The following is a 16,986-nucleotide window of genomic DNA, read 5'->3' as shown; positions in this document are numbered from 1 at the left end:
CACAAAATGTGTGTGAAAGACATTAGCGCGTGATTCAGCCCGTCAACCAACAGGCGCGCGTACTCCATTCGTTTGCGCTACACTTTCTGGTTCAATGTGTGCAATGCTGTGGTTTGCATACCAGTTGCCTGAAACCAATTCTTTGAGTATACATGTACTTACGATGTAATGATGACATTACAGGACAGATATTCATCTAGTATATTATTCCTTAGATCTCTTCTCTCTTCCATTGTTCCTGTGTATAAGATAACCTCCAGTGCTGGACACCATGTATGAAGTTCTCGTGCCCAGTTTTCTAATGAAAAAGAAAGCAAGTTGAACAGAAGTGCTTTAACAATGAACATCAAACTTGAAACATGCCTCTATTACAAAACTAATAGTCATGGCTATTCTAGCTAAATAATAAGGTCATCTTTTAATGTCTTTCTTTTCCCATTCATTTCACATGCTCGTCCATTCTGTTAAAAAAAACTTGTGCCAATTACCAAATGCAATGTACGTATTTACACGATGGGCACCTTTATATCAGTAGGGTATAAATGCCTTCTACTGATGTTTGCATTAAAATATCTCGATATGAATCAAGCTCAACCTTCAAGAAAAGTCCTAAATGATTTCACTGAGTTTGATTTGTTTCACATGTACATGTGAAAGTACATGTTGAAATTGTCTTAAGTGTTTTACTTGAGTTTTGTTTGTGTAAAAAATAACAGAAGGTATTACTGGCAATGCTAATGACCCAGAAGACAGAGGCCATGCCTTCCATTTCTTTGCTTTTGGTCTTACAAATCAATGGGCAGTCAGCTTGGTGTAGTGGTTCTTTCTTTACCCTCAGCCTCTAATGACTTCTGGTTCGATTCCTGCCAGTGTCACCATGTAGACTGGCTTGTGTAGTCCCTACATGATTGTGTGGGTATACCAAGGCGAATGCCAAGAATGCAAGTCAGGGCCTGTTACTGGCACATAGTCCATACCTAGAGTAGACGATGGGACTACAATGAGGTGAGGTCCTCCATCACCCTGCTCCATTAGATGTGCTAAGAATGCTATTGTTTGCACAGTCTTACCAAGACCCTGGATAGACAAAGAAATATCATGGTTAAAGATAATCGCAGATAACATGTTGACTGCAGTGTTGATGGAACTGCTGTGATTTGGTCATTCTGATAGGCAAGGGGGACTTCAATTGTTTTGGGAATGGATTCCATGCAGGAGACATGATTTCATGCAGAATTGACCTCAAATTTACCAAGTAAGATACTGGGCAAAAAGTGCCAATATCATTAATAAGGGAATAACAGTGTGAGGAGACGGTCTTCACTGCGTGATAATGACCGGGTGTGGGGGTGACCGCTGTTAATGGACCGAGATGAAGTCGAGGTCCATTAATGCCAAAGGGCATTAAAAGAAATGATCTCCTTCCAAATTGTGTTTAATACCACATAATATTGTTTTGAACTGTGTGGAATCTATTCTTTTGGAACAGATTCCTGACAGACTTTGTTCCTCAAAAAAACTGAGGTTATTATTCGGATTTGAAGTTTATCTGCTGTAACCCAAGGCTTTACTGTCTTACATACATGCAGGGCGATGGACTACGTTATCTGTAATGTTGTAAGATTGTTTTAAACATTAATATGTCTGAATGACTATATGCATAAAACAACAAATACAACAAATATCAACCGACCGCCAAACTGGCAAATGACCCAGAGAGAATGACCAACCAGAGGAACAATTACCCAACAATAAATGAAGGAACAAATGAATGAACAAAGAAGCACACAAAGGAAATAAAGTAAGAATCCGGCAATGAACTAGAAGAATGTACCAGCAGCTAGTTTCTGTTTGAAGATTGGCTTCAAACTGAGTTGCAGATATGAGTGGCATGTGTAGAAATAAACATTGCAATATCCACTTGCAGCTGCTTACATAGTGGAGTACCATGACGGGTGCACTTAGGACCCCCCCCCCCCAAAAAAAACCCCAATTCAACCAGGGTTCCCAAATATTGTTTTTGATGAACTTCGCATTTGTTGTTGTTACATGTACATGTACTTATAAATATTGGTACTGTTGCATAATGAAACTTGCAAGGGAAACATTCTGTACAGTTTAGGAATTCCTAAATTTAGTGAAAAACTCACAAGGTGTTGTTTGGAAATTGGGCATCAAATCAAGTGGAGGGTTGCTTAACAAATCAAAGAAATTCCCAAATGAACTTGTAAGAATTCTGATGAACCATTAACATTTCCACTCACACATCCAACTATATTTTTATAAGGAAAGAATGTTCTTCTTTTTGACACAGTTTAAAAAGCTTAACTGTGCACTTCAAAATTCAATCAAGAAATTGGGTCGAACTAACACTCCTCTTGTAAGTTTGTATTGTTGGTAAAGTCAAGATTTATGAAAATGAGTATTTAGAATTTGCTAGAAGGCACATGAGGTGATGTGCCACAATCAGGGACATCAACATAAACTTACAGCAAAACTTCAAGACCAAGGAAACTAAAAGAAAATTCTCGAGAAGAGATGACATAAGTCTTAGTAATAAACGCACCATTTCATCAGCTAGTATGCCGTTAACTCCTTGCCTATGCATGAGAGCCAGCCAGTTGAGTCCAATCATCTGATAAGGCTTGAGAATAAGTCTGGAAACAACACATACAGGTCAAAGGTCAGTATTTATCAGAGAAGCTAACATTAAATCAGTGCTGGAATTACAAATTGCTTCAGACACATTAATGCTCTACTGCATTACGCTCCAGCTTTTCTTTTACAGAATTAATTTCTTTTATTAAGTTCTGGGGCCTAGAATGATCATTTGCATAGCTGCCAACTTTTCAAAATCCCAATTAGTAATCAACCTGCGCAGTCATTTTCAACTGTATGTACCAGCTTTACCAACATCGAGTGCAGGTAAATGATTTACATGTACACATACATGTGCATACCCTTCTTGCTGTGATTAATAATGTACTGTTGGCATAGGGTAATTTAAAAAAAAAAAAAAAAAAAAAATCAATTTTTAAAATCAATTTTGTTTCACTGTCTGTATTTGTTTGTTGAAGTCAAATAAATAATAACAATAATAACATGTGCGCATATATTTTGAGATGTATGCTATCGGTGTTGAGTTTTGAGTTCGTATCATGTTTTTACACACATTTTAGGGCCATCGTATGCAATAGAAATATCCCGCCAACATCCACGAGGCACACATGCACAAATGACACACCATTGAAAAATATTTTTAGTCTGGTCCTCAAGTACTCCACTGTGCACACCGCATTGATGTCTATTAGGTGCTTGACCGCATTACTAATTAAGACTTGTCACCAGTCCATCCATTATCGTAACATTTCGCCGGAAGTTTTCGGGCAAAAACGATACTTTACAAGTATTTTTTTTTTTCGTTAGGTAGTAAATGGGAAATTCGTAATTTTTGTAGTGGCAATTCATATTTTTGTAATTTAACAAACAATTCGTAATAATTACGAAAAATTCGTAATAGTTGGCAGCTATGCATTTGATTGTATATTGGTTTTGCCCTTCACTGACTTATTTTTATAAACACTGTATACTCAGTAATGTACAAGGGCTTGCAAGAAAAAATTGAGTCCCATCTGAGTGAGCTTGTGAACTTTTCGTGCAAGACAACATTTATTAACATAAAAATACGTTGGTGAAGGGCAAACCATATACAGTCGACTCCCGTTAGTACGAAATCTGCGGGACCCGGTCAAAATGTTCATTGAAAATCTCGAGGGTTGAAGACGGAGTCATTGTATCGAACACCGTTGGAAGTGAGACAACTGGACCCCCAGAGCATAACTGTTCAACCTTAGTAAACTCTTCTGCACAAATTGTGTCGTGGAGATAGACGTTCCTAATTTATTTTTATACAATGTACCTTCCGTCTTTCAATGTTTAATGTTAATAGTCTTTCCAGCAAAAATCAAGTCCGAGAGACCTTCAGACCTTGGTTCATTTCTACATGTAATTTTCACGTCTTGATTCAAAATAATTGTTTGCTTGCTTGTACCAGCTAATGAGAAAGCACCCTCATGAGACAGTTTCCTGAGCAATGATGTCATAATGGTACATCGTGATTGGATCTTAAAGTCTGATGAAATTTTCATCACAGAGGCAACATGAGCTTATTGGCTTGCACCATATTTTACCCACAATCCTGTGCATATGGTCTGCATAATGCAGACGTGTGTTTGATCGTGATCGTGTGCTGGAGAGACCGGTTGTAACTTCCCTTGCATCAGATATCTGAGAACAGCAGATCATAGCCTTTGTGGATCCGTTTGATCCCTATGGGAAGAGAGACGGAAATTCAAATCCGTAAAATTTGGTAAATTCAGGCCGAATTCCAGCCATAAAACTGTCCCGGTCATCTTTGACATTTCCTGGCAACAGTTCGCCTCTCCAAGAAAGCTGCACAGCAAATTACCGTAAGTGTATTTATTTTGTGATTTTCCTTCCTATTATATTGAAGTACAAGTATGTCATGAATTGAGTTACAGCCTTAAGATTGGTGATAAGAATTATTAAGTTCATTGTGAAATAACGACTCTGATTTAACATTTTCGAGGAGACTTGAGTCAACCATTTTAATCAGGGAGAATTTTGATAATATGTAATTGTGAAAATCGAGTTTGACGATATAAGACAAACTAGACCATAATCTATGTAGATGTTTGAGAACTAGGAAGGTTTTGGATTTATATTTATTATAGATGGCTTTTTTGGTTGAGAGTATTCCCCTGTCGACTCTAACACCGACTGGAGAAGGAGTCTACTACTGAGGTGCTGTAGACGTAGAGTATTTACTGAGGCGTAGCCGGCCGAGTCCTGTGAGTTGTGCCCACCACGTTCCCTCAGACGCCGGGAACTCCAACGCTTTAAAGTTTGTAGAAACTGGAATTATGTACATAATTAAGAGAATTACCTCGTAGTCTAGTAACAGAGTTACATTTGGAAACAAATTGATAGTGCCTGATTGACTGAACAATGTTTTTTTAAGGATTTTGTAATTAATTGATTGAACGTACTTTTTATGATCTTGTCATTTATTGATTTAATAAGTTGGAAGTAATTCAACTGATCTGAAGTTAAATTGGGAATCTCCTTCCAAGCTTGAGAGTGTAATTTAAATTGAAGAATTTGCTTATAAGATTTTGCTGTACATAACAAGTGCTCAGAACTGATTGGAAATATCAGAAGTTTGTTCTTTCTTGTCATTTATTGTGTCTGTTGGTGTGTCCTATAGGATCCGGGGTTACCATTCCCAATTTTTAGAATTAGCCAAATTTTTGAGTGGTGACACTGGGCATCATTGCATCATGGTGTCCATCAGCACAGGCCTTTGTTTGTAACCGCAGCGAGCAATTAGTGCACATACCACAGTGTTGGCAAGATTAAATAACTGACTAAACCCATTGATGAACGTAATTATGCTGCTTGCAGATTAGGTCTGAAAGAAAAAAAAGCTTTGAAATAAAGCTTTTGTGGTTTTAGTTTTTTTTTTCCTAGTAAATGGGTCGCTAATAATGCATGCTTTTTTATACAATGGGGTCGCCAAAACCTTTTGTTGTAACAGCAATTTCATACTGTCCGTTTTCGTCTCCACATATTTCTTCCCCATAGACATGTGCACAATTTTGCCGGGTCCAAAGATATGTGTTTGTTATAACCGTAATTTCGCACTAACCGTTTTCGCTATTAAAGCTACAGTCCATCATTTGTAATTTGTGCATTTTGTTCGTTTGAAGCAACAAAAGATCTAATGAAGAATACTGAGCAACTAACCTGATGAAGTTTCAGCTAAGCTTCAGCTGTACATTCTGAGAAAAACAGCATTCTAAGATCTCAATTTCAAATCAAAAGTTACTGAATCATGTTTTGAATTGTTTTGAATTGCAGCTATACGCGACGTCGCGCACTGATCCGACGAATTATAGCAACCGCGCGCGCCTGTGCGTCGTTCCAATACTTGTGCGCGCTGCGCTAAATAACAAAACTAACTACTAATTTAAATTTTCCTACGGTGCTTCTTAAGAATCACCGTTGGAAATGCCTTTTTTCGTTGATTACTTCAAAATGACAGCTTTCCAGAAAGAATAATTTCACAGGGAGTTTAGTTCCCTTACTATCTTTCAACCAAGTTTGTTTTTCAACAATAATTACGCCAGTTACTTTTCGGATGGCTGCAAATGATGGACTCTGGCTTTAACGGGAGCCGACTGTATATAATTTACATTTTCCCAACGCAAATTCTGTCTTATAAAAAGATACTTACTTGTCTGACAGAAGAGCTGGCTGTTTAGTAACTTGTCCTTCTATCCTTCCTTCATCAGTCTCTCCATTTTGATCAGGAAGCAGGCGGCAGATAAGGGATTGGATGTTGTCACCAATCTTGGCACAATTATTCATAAGTGTTGTCATGACTTGCTGGCTCTGGAAGACCTCGTGGCAATTCCAGACTAGGCTGGTGCTAAGGCCCTTTGTGTTGTCAAACTTACTGATCTGTGGGACAATCAGTGACCTGCTTTATACTCAAATTTGGCTCAAGTCAAAGAGGACAGTAGTAGGGACTAGATGTCATTCTTAAGTTCTGGCGGTCTTACTTGGCTTTACTAAAACCTGATTCTCATTGAAAAAAGGAAGGGGGGGGGGAACACACAGCAAGTTACACAAAATCAGTTAACTGTGCTCAAACACTCATGACGGAATAGGCAGCTATTTTGGGGCAAATTTTAACTATTGACAAATAATGCCAAAATGTACCTACACAAAAAGTATGGCAGTTAGCTTTACTCAAGCTCAGAATGTCTAAATTGAAATATTTAAAACCTAACAACTCTATGTTCCTAGGCTTCGATGTTCCAAAGTGCAATAAATGTGGCATTATTTTACAGCACAATTTTGGCTTCAGAAAGCATGCTTGCAAAAACAAAATGCCCAAAGGGCCAGGGTTAATGTACTTGCATCATCCAATTACATACCTTTGACACAACCTGTATTGTGAGCGAATACAGGTTTACAGCAAACAAGCCAAGGCTGCACACACATATCTAACATGAGATTCATCAGCTAAGCTGTGTGATTGAAGCACATGATGTCTACATTTGACCAAGGGCGGATCCAGGGGGGGCCAAAGGGGGCCATGGCCCCCCCAAAAACGAAACCAATTTTTTTTTTTTTTAATGTGACATCGCAATAAAGGCAGGCAATGAGTACATCACCATCTTTTCCTCAAAAAAATTGGTTAAAGTGGTCAGAAATTGCCTCAGATCGCACCACAGAGCATCTAGAATCCAAAAAATTTTCGGGGCCCTAGCGGGCCCCGAACCCCACGCCGTAATTTTGTAGACCCACTTTTTGGGGGACCAAAATTTTTTTGGCCCCCCCCAAAATTGTGTTCTGGATCCGCCCTTGCATTTGACAGCATGACTCACCAGGTCATCATAGTCTCCATATGGTCTCAAGGCTTCAATCTTCTTGACCTTAGTCTTAGAGCATTGACTGATACTAAGCAACTCCTCCGGTGTCGCATCATTGAAGAAGGATAAGATGAGAACATTCATTTCACTTTGTTCTTTATCGTCATCACCTACAAATCAAAACAACACTTCATCAACAAATGTGATATTATAATTTCAATATTTGGAGAGGGTTCTCAGGAAACATAAAAATCTAATAATGCTACATGTAATTGAAATTTTTGAAACTATAAATTTTTGAACATACAGGGTGTTTTAAAAAAAAGGAAATCGAGCTTATTTTGTTGATTTCTCGGGTATGACTAATTATTTAGGAAAATGGTAACCACCATCTGTTACATAACCATGTCTTCTTTTTCTTGACACCACGAACTCCATTTTACCGTCACGGATAACTGAGCACCAATTGATGTAACTGACATGCCAGAAATGGCCTTGTACCACATGCACCATAAGACCAATTGACAGTTATCAGAGAGAGAGAGAGAGAGAGAGAGAGAGAGAGAGAGAGAGAGAGACGATATCAGGAATGCGTTCCCAGCAATGAGAACCAGGGCAGAGATTTGCGTTGGAAGGAATGGAGGGGGGGGGGCATGTTGAAGGACAGTGGGGTTAACGGGGACAGTGATAAGCCTTGATATGTTTTAGCAATTGAATGAATGACTTTGATAATGTACGTCCTGGATTTTGTTATTTTCAACTTGTTGAAAACTGTCAATTGGTCTTATGCATCCATGTGGTACAAGGCCATTTCTGGCATGTCAGTTACATCACTTGGTGCTCAGTCATCCGTGGCGGTAAAATGGAGTTCGTGGTGTCAAGAAAAAGAAGACATGGTTATGTAACAGATGGTGGGTACCATTTTCCGAAATAATTAGTCATACCCGAGAAATCACCAAAATAAGCTCGGTTTCCTTTTTTTTTAAAAACACCCTGTATAATAATTTAATAATGCTAATTGAAATAGTTGAAACTTGGATGGGACACACCGCATGCGTTATCCTGCATGTGCACAAAGCTAAGCAAGAGCATCTTAGCGTTGAGTGTCAAGCGTCAGCAGCGCGTGATGGGTTCAAATGTCTCTTCCGATGGTCTCTCAGACTGGGTGCTGCCCCTCATAAATATGGGTACATTCAAATACCGCAATGGGACCAGGAACCAGTCCAGGTCTCCCCAACTCTCCCTTTCTTGCCAATTGGGGGGGGGGGGGACCCCATACTTCAGCCACATGCACCGTGGTATGTTGATAGACTTTGTGCAGCAAAACAAGTGCGGCGAAAGAGTAATTGAAAATGAATGAAATCTGCATCGAATACCGAAACCTCCTTGTCACTTCAAAATCTGAGTTCCATTTCAATCAGATAGCTAGTCCCAACTGATCTCTTTTGGGTCACTGGAAAGCTCTTCTTCCCACACATGACGAGGGCCTTACCTGCCCATGTCCCACAGGAACTTGATGATAGGTTGGTTTTCTTCAATGGCAAAGTTATCAGGCTTTTAGGATGGAATTGAGTCTGTTTCTGCTCTGCCTCCAATGGTCCAAGAATTGGCGATATGCTCTAGTACCTTTGACAACTCTTCCCAAGGTCTCTCAAGAAGAGATCTGATCATCATGGTGTGTACCCAATAAATTGGTCCTGAAGACTGAATACACTTCACTTCTTAAGTTAAAGAATAATTAGGTAATGACTTTGAACTATTTAGTACCATGCAGGAGTGAATGCAATTGCCAGGTGTATGCCAACAAATTTCATGGAGAGGAATAAGCAAGCAAGGTATGAAACATAGGAAATGGAACGCACCATTAAGTTGCTGTGAGGTTTCTTCATCAGAGCTATCACTACTCAATGAGAAGGTCTCATCTTCACTACTCAACACGTCTTTATCTGGCCGTCTCTCCTTCAACTTAATCCTCTGCTGACCTGGCTTCGTTATCTTACAAAAAGTTTTAAAAAAATGTAATTACTTTTTCAAGTTTAACTTCTGTGTACATTTCTTTCCAAATATGAAGTGTGTAAATGGAAATAATTCAATTATGTAAGAAATTAGGAAAGCTATATTAACCCTAAACCCCAACAAGTTCATTTGGGGTAAAGTACCACATACTACAAAGAACAACCAAAAAAATGTATGCAGGTACCAAATACTAGAAATACTATGAGTGCTGTACCCACTTATATGCTGAAGTACTGCATACTACAGTTTACTACTAGTAATATTTGGTAGCTTTCGGTGAGGTTAGGGTAAAGAGTCTTCAAACTGGCAGCAGATATCTGCACAAATGTAGTCCACTCCCTTTAAAACAAAATCAAAATGTTACGCCTGTTCTAAATGATCCCATGCTACTGCCATGCTAAAATCAATTAAATCAACATTTTAAAATTTGCCATGGTGATAGTATTAAAGGTGTGCATTTGCGGGTAGTACAGGAATCGGGTACCAGAACGGAAAAAAACACAAACCCATGGGCACACGGGTAACCGTTAACCCTAATGATCCCCACCCAGTCAAACTCCAACACCAGGGTTTGTTGGAATATGGCAGGATGAGTACTGCACTAGTAAACTGACAGTGCTTTACACAGGGTTAGGCATCCCACAAATAAACAGAATAAGTTAATGTGACTTATGTGTACAGTTTACCATTTGGTGTTGGAATTTGCAAGGATGAGGAAATCAAGTATGGGGGTTAGGGTTAAAGAATCCCAACCCCAAAATTCAAATCTGGGAAGATGCTGTTCACATTGTTCATAAAGGTCTGCATGTTAATACTACTGCATCGGTGCGTCATATCAATGCAGCACGATACAAGTGTGCACAGAGCTCTATAACTTTATGGTGTAAATTGCATTTTTGCAAGCGTCATAAACGTACATCTGTGTTATTTTTCAATGTAGCCTGGTTTTCATTTTGAAAATTCCCCCCAACTAACATTCAAAACCTTTCTTTTCATTGTCTGAGAAATCACTAAGTAACATGTAAATTTGGTTACGGGTTCAATAATCTGGAACCGGTTCCTGACATTAGCATTCGGGTACTTGGGTACCCCGTTTGGATGCACAGCCCTAGATAGCATGGTGTTTAGAACCATTGAGTTCGGTACGGTACCGTCCTTTGACAGGGTCTGGCGTGTCATCATCATTCCAAACGGCAATGGCACGGCAATGTTCTAACACCGTGCTAAACTCAATTCAATTCAAAGTTGGGACAACCATTTTAGGGATGCGCATGCTCGCGTCCACATCACGGGGAGTGCGATTGTGCTGAAAGTGCATTGAACTGCTTCAATGTTATTTTTAACCCGGCAAGCTACTTTAGATGCATTTAGTTCTACTATTAAGCTCGGTGTTTAGAGCAACTGCACTGTGCTACAGCCGAGCTACTGCTGAGCTCACTCACATTTGAGTTTGGCACAATAGTAATTTAGAATGGGCCTTATGTCTGAAAAAAAAAAAACCCTCTAGACTCAAGACCTCGTGAAATGAACATTACCATGCATGATCAGCTGAAGTATGGCTGGAAATATGTCGGGATTCTCAGTGTGAACAACTATAGTCAAACTTTTCACCTACCTTTGGGAAATATGAAGTCATTTTGGACTTGGATAGCCACTGTTGCTTGTTTTCCTTGTCAGACGTACGCTCAATCTTGCGACGCTTTTTCCTATGTACCTGCTTTCCTTTGAATGAATTGTTGTCATCTTGGAAGAAAAAGTCAGAGTAAAGTAAGTCCATTAAGATCGCCTTCCATACCTCACAACAGCCTCACACGTGAGATAGTTTTTGCCGTTGTTGGTCCTACCTACCAGTTTCTTATCATTTGTTCAAACCACTCCTTCACTTATTATGTAGCCACAGTCTGACAGGTCCGCAGAGAAAAATGTAAAAAAGATCACCCTTCTTTTAAACCGCAGTATAGTGTTTCATCTATGATTTCAACAGTTCCTGTCTTGCCTCGGCTCAGAAAGTTGAAGGGGGGGGGGGATGGGTGTGAAGTAACAGGTGTACTAGTCAATGGTCGTCTGGGACAACCCATGGTTATTGGCACAGGAAAGGTCGCCCGTCATTCACCTAAATAGACTTATGCAGAGTTTTTTTAATTACCATGACATTGCATGTGTTATATGCGTAGAGCTATATTAAATTACTAGAGCGCTGACTCATGTACAAAGTGATGCCTGCTAGGCGCAACCATGTTTGTACACAAACCTATGGAGAACTAGAATTGTGTACGGCTTTTGTACGGCTATTTGCACATCTGCGTTTGTATTCCATACCGGTGCGTCATCGAAGCCGATATGCCCAAAACTGAAACGCACAATCAGCATATGAGTGTTTTTCAATTTTAAGGGTACCCTTGGGAAGTCACAAAATTAGGAAAGCAGTTAATCTAAGAAAAGGTTTCATGACTGTTCTATAATAGCAAAATGTTCATACCTGAATAGGTACCATCGATGTCTTTGGTAGTCATGACAGTTACTGCTTCTTCAACACACCAATCAACAGACACAAGTGTATCCTTGAGTTGCTGCAAAAAAGCAAGTGTGAATCAAAGATATTTGCCAAAGATATTTGCCAAAGATATTTGCCAAAGATAAATTACATGTAAAAAAAAATAACAAAAGGACTTCAAAGCTGACAGAGGGGCCTCGGCTGGCTATGATGGAGATGCAGAGTAGGAGGACACTTTCATATGTGAGGTATTTAAAGTTTGGCCACGTCCTTTTTGTGTAACACGAGTTAGTGACAAAAAAGTTATTGCAAAACCAACAGAAATGTATTTTGTAGGGCTTTTTTTTTGGAAGTTCAGTCACTTGACTTCAAGGGATCTTCTGTGAGAAAAATCCATCCTAAATGCTTTCACTTTTAACAGCAAAGATTTGACAGAACACCCTCTTTAAACGTAACATAAGTTACCATGAAATTGCTCATCTACATTAACCATTCCCTTTCACAAAATTACCAAATGCTAGACCAACCTGGGCTGGCCATTCAGGAAACATCTCTTGTAGTTTCCTGACATCTTCCTTCTGTCTTGTCTCTATTTTTTCTTCCTCCACACCTCCATCGATGCTCTCTTGACCCTCAGACAAAATCCGTCTTCTTTTCCTCTTTCTTCTGACTGTTGGAGGTGATGTCTCAAGCTCAGTTAAGCTAGCTTTGCTCAATGAGTGAGAATGACTGCCCATTGTGGTAGTGTCAGTATCTGATTCTGAGCTACTTGGCAGTGCTGTGTACTGAATGGGAGACTGCTTACCAGTGGAGTCAAGCTTCAGAGTTTTGTTGAATTTGAATGAATGTTTACTACCTGCTGGACCATATGCACTGGTACCTGAATGAAACAAATATATAAATAGGATTCACAAATAAACAGTTTAGGTTATATTTCACCTTGCTATGTCAATTTCAACATGAGCAAAGAGTCATTGGGTGAGTTGAAAATCAACACGATGAAATAGTTGGTCCTTTGTTAGAAACTGAAATTTGTAAAAAGCTGCAATGTTTAATAATCATAAAGTAGTAAAACTTAGTTAAGCCCATTAGATAAATTTTAGCCTCAAAATTAAAAAAAGTAACAAATTTTCATGGTATGAACATGAAACCTGGTATGATCATGAACTATGGTCCTGAGATGCACAACTCAAAATGAAATATACCTCGATCACATCATCAACCCGGAGATTTTTGTGGGGTAATTTTGAAAACGATCTTTTTCATTTACTTCCAATCTATCATTGAGTATAAACCCCAGTGATTTTATTGTGTACAAACGACTACACTTCTTGATATTAGGCATCAAAATGTTTCATGAGTTTGTTGGTGATGTTTTTGGGTTTTTTCCACAGTGACTTCACATCACTGAACTGACTCACTCACCCCGTATCTCTAGCTACAACACACATGAACATCTAGTTATGATATTTACATGGCGTAATGACATACCTGCTGATGTTAGTGGCTCAGAACGATGGCAGGATGAACTAGCACCAAAGACTGGGCTACTGGATTTGGAATCAGAGCTTACGGCTGCAGAGCTATGATCATCATCTTCTGAATCAGATGCTTCACTCCCAGTTGATACCAAGCGGAATTTCCTGCAAGACACAACACAAACATTGAAAAATCAGCAGACAAGGGAAAGTTGTATCCTCAACAATTATTGGTCTGGATCAGATTCAAGACCAGTACTGTCCAAGTCTAAATCAAGAGCACTGCCCAAGTCTAAATCAAGACCAGTACTGCCAAAGTCTGAGTAAAGACCAAGACCAGTACTGTCTGGGTCAGAGTCAAGACCAAGACCAGTACTGCCAAAGTCTGAGGAAAGACCAAGACCAGTACTGTCTGGGTCAGAGTCAAGACCAAGAACACTTCTGTCTGGGTCAGAGTAAAGACCAAGACCACTTCTGTCTGGGTCAGAGTCAGACCAAGACCACTTCTGTCTGGGTCAGAGTCAGACCAAGACCACTTCTGTCTGGGTCAGAGTCAGGACCAAAACGAGTACTACCAAAGTCCAAGTAAAGACCAAGACCACTACTGTCTGGGTCCGAGTCAAGATCACTACTGCTAAAGTCTGAGAAAAGAAGCCAACTACTGTAAAGACTAAGACCAGTAGCGTGGCACGCAGTAAACATGACAACAGTCAAACTAGTCCAACGTCTCATGGCTTGGTGATCAGGGGTAATAATTAGTGATGTGTATCCTTTGTCAAAGGTGCTTAGTAATTACACCAGTTACCTTTCTCCAAGAGGTCTAATGTTGGGTTTCCTTCTGATATTTGTCATGGTTGTCTTTGGTGTTCCACAGTCTTCAGAATCTGAGGAGATAGTGTCAGTGATGATCTTAGCATGATATCTACTAGTTAGCTGTTTGGTCTTGCTAATGATGGGACTCCTTGGGCTCGACACAATGGATGTAGGAGTTTCAGGTATACAGGTAACCTCAGAGTCTGTCGGTACAAATAAAACAGTAAACAACTTTTGAGTTTAGATATGTTCATGCCCTTACTAAGCACATGTTCTTTCAAAATATAGTTCCTGCATATTATAATATTGTCCTGTCTGTAAGCGCTACCTGTGACATCAAGTTACATGTACTGTTCTATCGCTCTATTATTTTGCACAATGATTGTATGGAACAATACCTCTCCATTGTTATTGGAGGGCAATGTTTCTACTCCTTCATTCCTAATGACTAATTATCCCTAACCCCCTAGTACTTCCTCAGGACTACCCTGCTAAATCCAACAGAGTCCAACCGAAGTTCCTGCTCAATCCACTGTGCCTTATTTTCAGTTGTCTGCTGAATCCAACGGAGTCCAACTTGTTTATAATGCGGTTCAGTTGCCTGCTGAATCCAACATTTTGTATGAAGAATGTACACAAGGGATTTACTGCTCAATGCAACAGGCTCCATCAGGTATATGATAGTTGGATCCTGATGGATTCAGCATGGTTGGGGTTATGTAATGGAGAAGGAAAATATACAAAATAAACACATGAATTATGGCAATCAATAACCTCATAAATGCCCAAATTTACAAATTGAGTACGCAGCCTGCTAAATGAAATTCCACATATACTTTGCGAGCAGACTGTCTCACGGTCTGTACATTATCGATACTGATTGTGGAGCAGGACCCAGCCTACCCGACAAGAAACCGAATTATTGTCTGGAAACCAATAATTCAAAATTGTAAAACAATAATTCAGTAACTAAACAGGGGCCAATTTTTTGGGTCATTTCTCATTCATAAGTGAATAACCTTTGTATATTGCTAGAAAATAGCAATTAAGAAAAATCTATTTTGGGGATGAAACTTGAAAATAACATGGGAATGCATCTACAACACTATGCCGCTCTTTGATGGGAATATTATGCATAAGGTTTGCCTACAACCCAATCAATTTGGTTAAAATTAACAAAGATAGTTGCTTAATATAATAGGAGGATAGATTTGATGGTAGGTGTAATGGCCGGTATCTATTTCTAAAGCCAGTTAGGGATTGTGCATCAACTAATTTAGCACTCAAGGGCACTTTGAATGCCTTTAAAAGTCAAGCAAAATTTAGGCACAAGTTGAATTTTGATGAACAAGTATGAACCTTCAGCTCACAAAGTTGGAAAATGTGTTACAAAATGATGCACATATATATAAAAGGTTTCTGTAAGCAGTGATAAAGAAGGGCGTCAATTTGTAATAATACACAACTTCAGATAAACTCATACATTAAAAAAGGCAATAAGGTGTTTCAAGGTAATATTTCTATCTTGTTCACGGGGCAAAAGGAACACGCAATGCTAGACGTATTTTTTTATTGGAATGAACGCATGATGTCTTGGAAGTGCAAAAGAGTTCAATTGCTGATGTGTACACAGCAACGTGTGTAAAATTGCCCCGCAGGCAAGATGGCGCATATTAACGTGAATACAAAAGTTACTTTTGAAAGCTGTTTTTTATGCCCCTTCAGGTCCGATGTCGGGGGTTTGGTCACATTTCTAATGCCCCAGGGTGGGCATTTTGGTTACTCAAAAACATTGTTACCACAGGCGTACTACATGGAAAGGCAGTCACTAGTGCGCCCCACGTACATGTATGTACATGTACATGATGTACATGTATGTCGGAGATTGTCACTTAAATTTTGCCCAAACCCGAGGGGTGGGGATGTGGATAGAATGTTGCAACCTGACTCTGCTTTTTTCTTCATATATCATCTCAATGACAGTCTGCCATTGCAAAAATGATAACAAGACATGATGAATCTGGGACCGAGAAATATTCTAAATTTTGTTAGGAAATATAGGGCCCGCCAAGGCCAAGAAAATTTTCTTGACTCTCCATAGACTTTGCACACAATCGTTGAAGTAGCGTCAGGTTGCAACACTCTTTCCGGGGATTTTGTCATTTCAAAAGTGACAATCCCCACATCTTGGGTGGGGCAGCCCAGGGGGTGGGGGAGGGGACAGGGTCGGGGAAACAATAATTAATGCATGGTAGGTAGGACTAGCTAGTAAGTCAAAGATTAGTAAAAAGAGTTAAAAAGAAAATTGGGGAAGTTAATCAAATATTGCTACAGTCCATCATGTATTTACGCAAATACCTTGGGACTGAACAGAAGAAGGACTTGATATTGTAAATGTTGCATGCTCATTGGCATTGTTGCCCTGATTATTGTAAGATGTTGGAGACTTTGCAGCACTGTCAAAAGTGTCATGGCTGTCGCTAGCTGATTGCGACGAACATGACGAAGGATCCAACTTAAGAAACCTCGAAGGTGCTCGTTCCTGATACCGAAACTTATCTAATAACGAAGGCAGACCTTTAACACTCATTATTTCGTATGCAAAAACTCGCTCGCTACTAAAGTACTAGTCTACTGAAACGTTTCGATGCAGCACAGCTCACGATTAGGAAATACAGCACGGAGTAAAATTCGCGGCAAGTCCACTCAAAGCAAGATCGTTATG

At 39.5% G+C, this 16,986-nt stretch overlaps 1 protein-coding gene across 1 annotated transcript in view; it reads right to left on the bottom strand.

The window, feature by feature from the left end:
- Window positions 1-16,986, bottom strand: part of LOC119722956 (SWI/SNF-related matrix-associated actin-dependent regulator of chromatin subfamily A containing DEAD/H box 1-like) — a 40,911-nt gene extending 23,925 nt beyond the window's left edge. The window contains exons 1-12 of the mRNA XM_038193377.1: window positions 16,620-16,986; window positions 14,254-14,464; window positions 13,462-13,613; window positions 12,498-12,850; window positions 11,956-12,046; window positions 11,092-11,219; window positions 9,323-9,455; window positions 7,476-7,630; window positions 6,317-6,543; window positions 2,567-2,657; window positions 978-1,077; window positions 163-298 (exon numbers count right to left, since the gene is read on the bottom strand). Coding sequence (XP_038049305.1) covers window positions 163-298; window positions 978-1,077; window positions 2,567-2,657; window positions 6,317-6,543; window positions 7,476-7,630; window positions 9,323-9,455; window positions 11,092-11,219; window positions 11,956-12,046; window positions 12,498-12,850; window positions 13,462-13,613; window positions 14,254-14,464; window positions 16,620-16,851 — 2,009 coding nt within the window. The 5' untranslated portion in view covers window positions 16,852-16,986. The remainder of the gene's footprint in view (window positions 1-162; window positions 299-977; window positions 1,078-2,566; window positions 2,658-6,316; window positions 6,544-7,475; window positions 7,631-9,322; window positions 9,456-11,091; window positions 11,220-11,955; window positions 12,047-12,497; window positions 12,851-13,461; window positions 13,614-14,253; window positions 14,465-16,619) is intronic.

This window comes from Patiria miniata, unplaced genomic scaffold, assembly GCF_015706575.1.
Source record: "Patiria miniata isolate m_02_andy unplaced genomic scaffold, ASM1570657v1 HiC_scaffold_16, whole genome shotgun sequence".
Classification (NCBI taxonomy): Eukaryota; Metazoa; Echinodermata; class Asteroidea; order Valvatida; family Asterinidae; genus Patiria; species Patiria miniata.
Note: the sequence above shows the minus strand (reverse complement) of the source record. Positions and strands in the feature narration are given on the sequence as shown.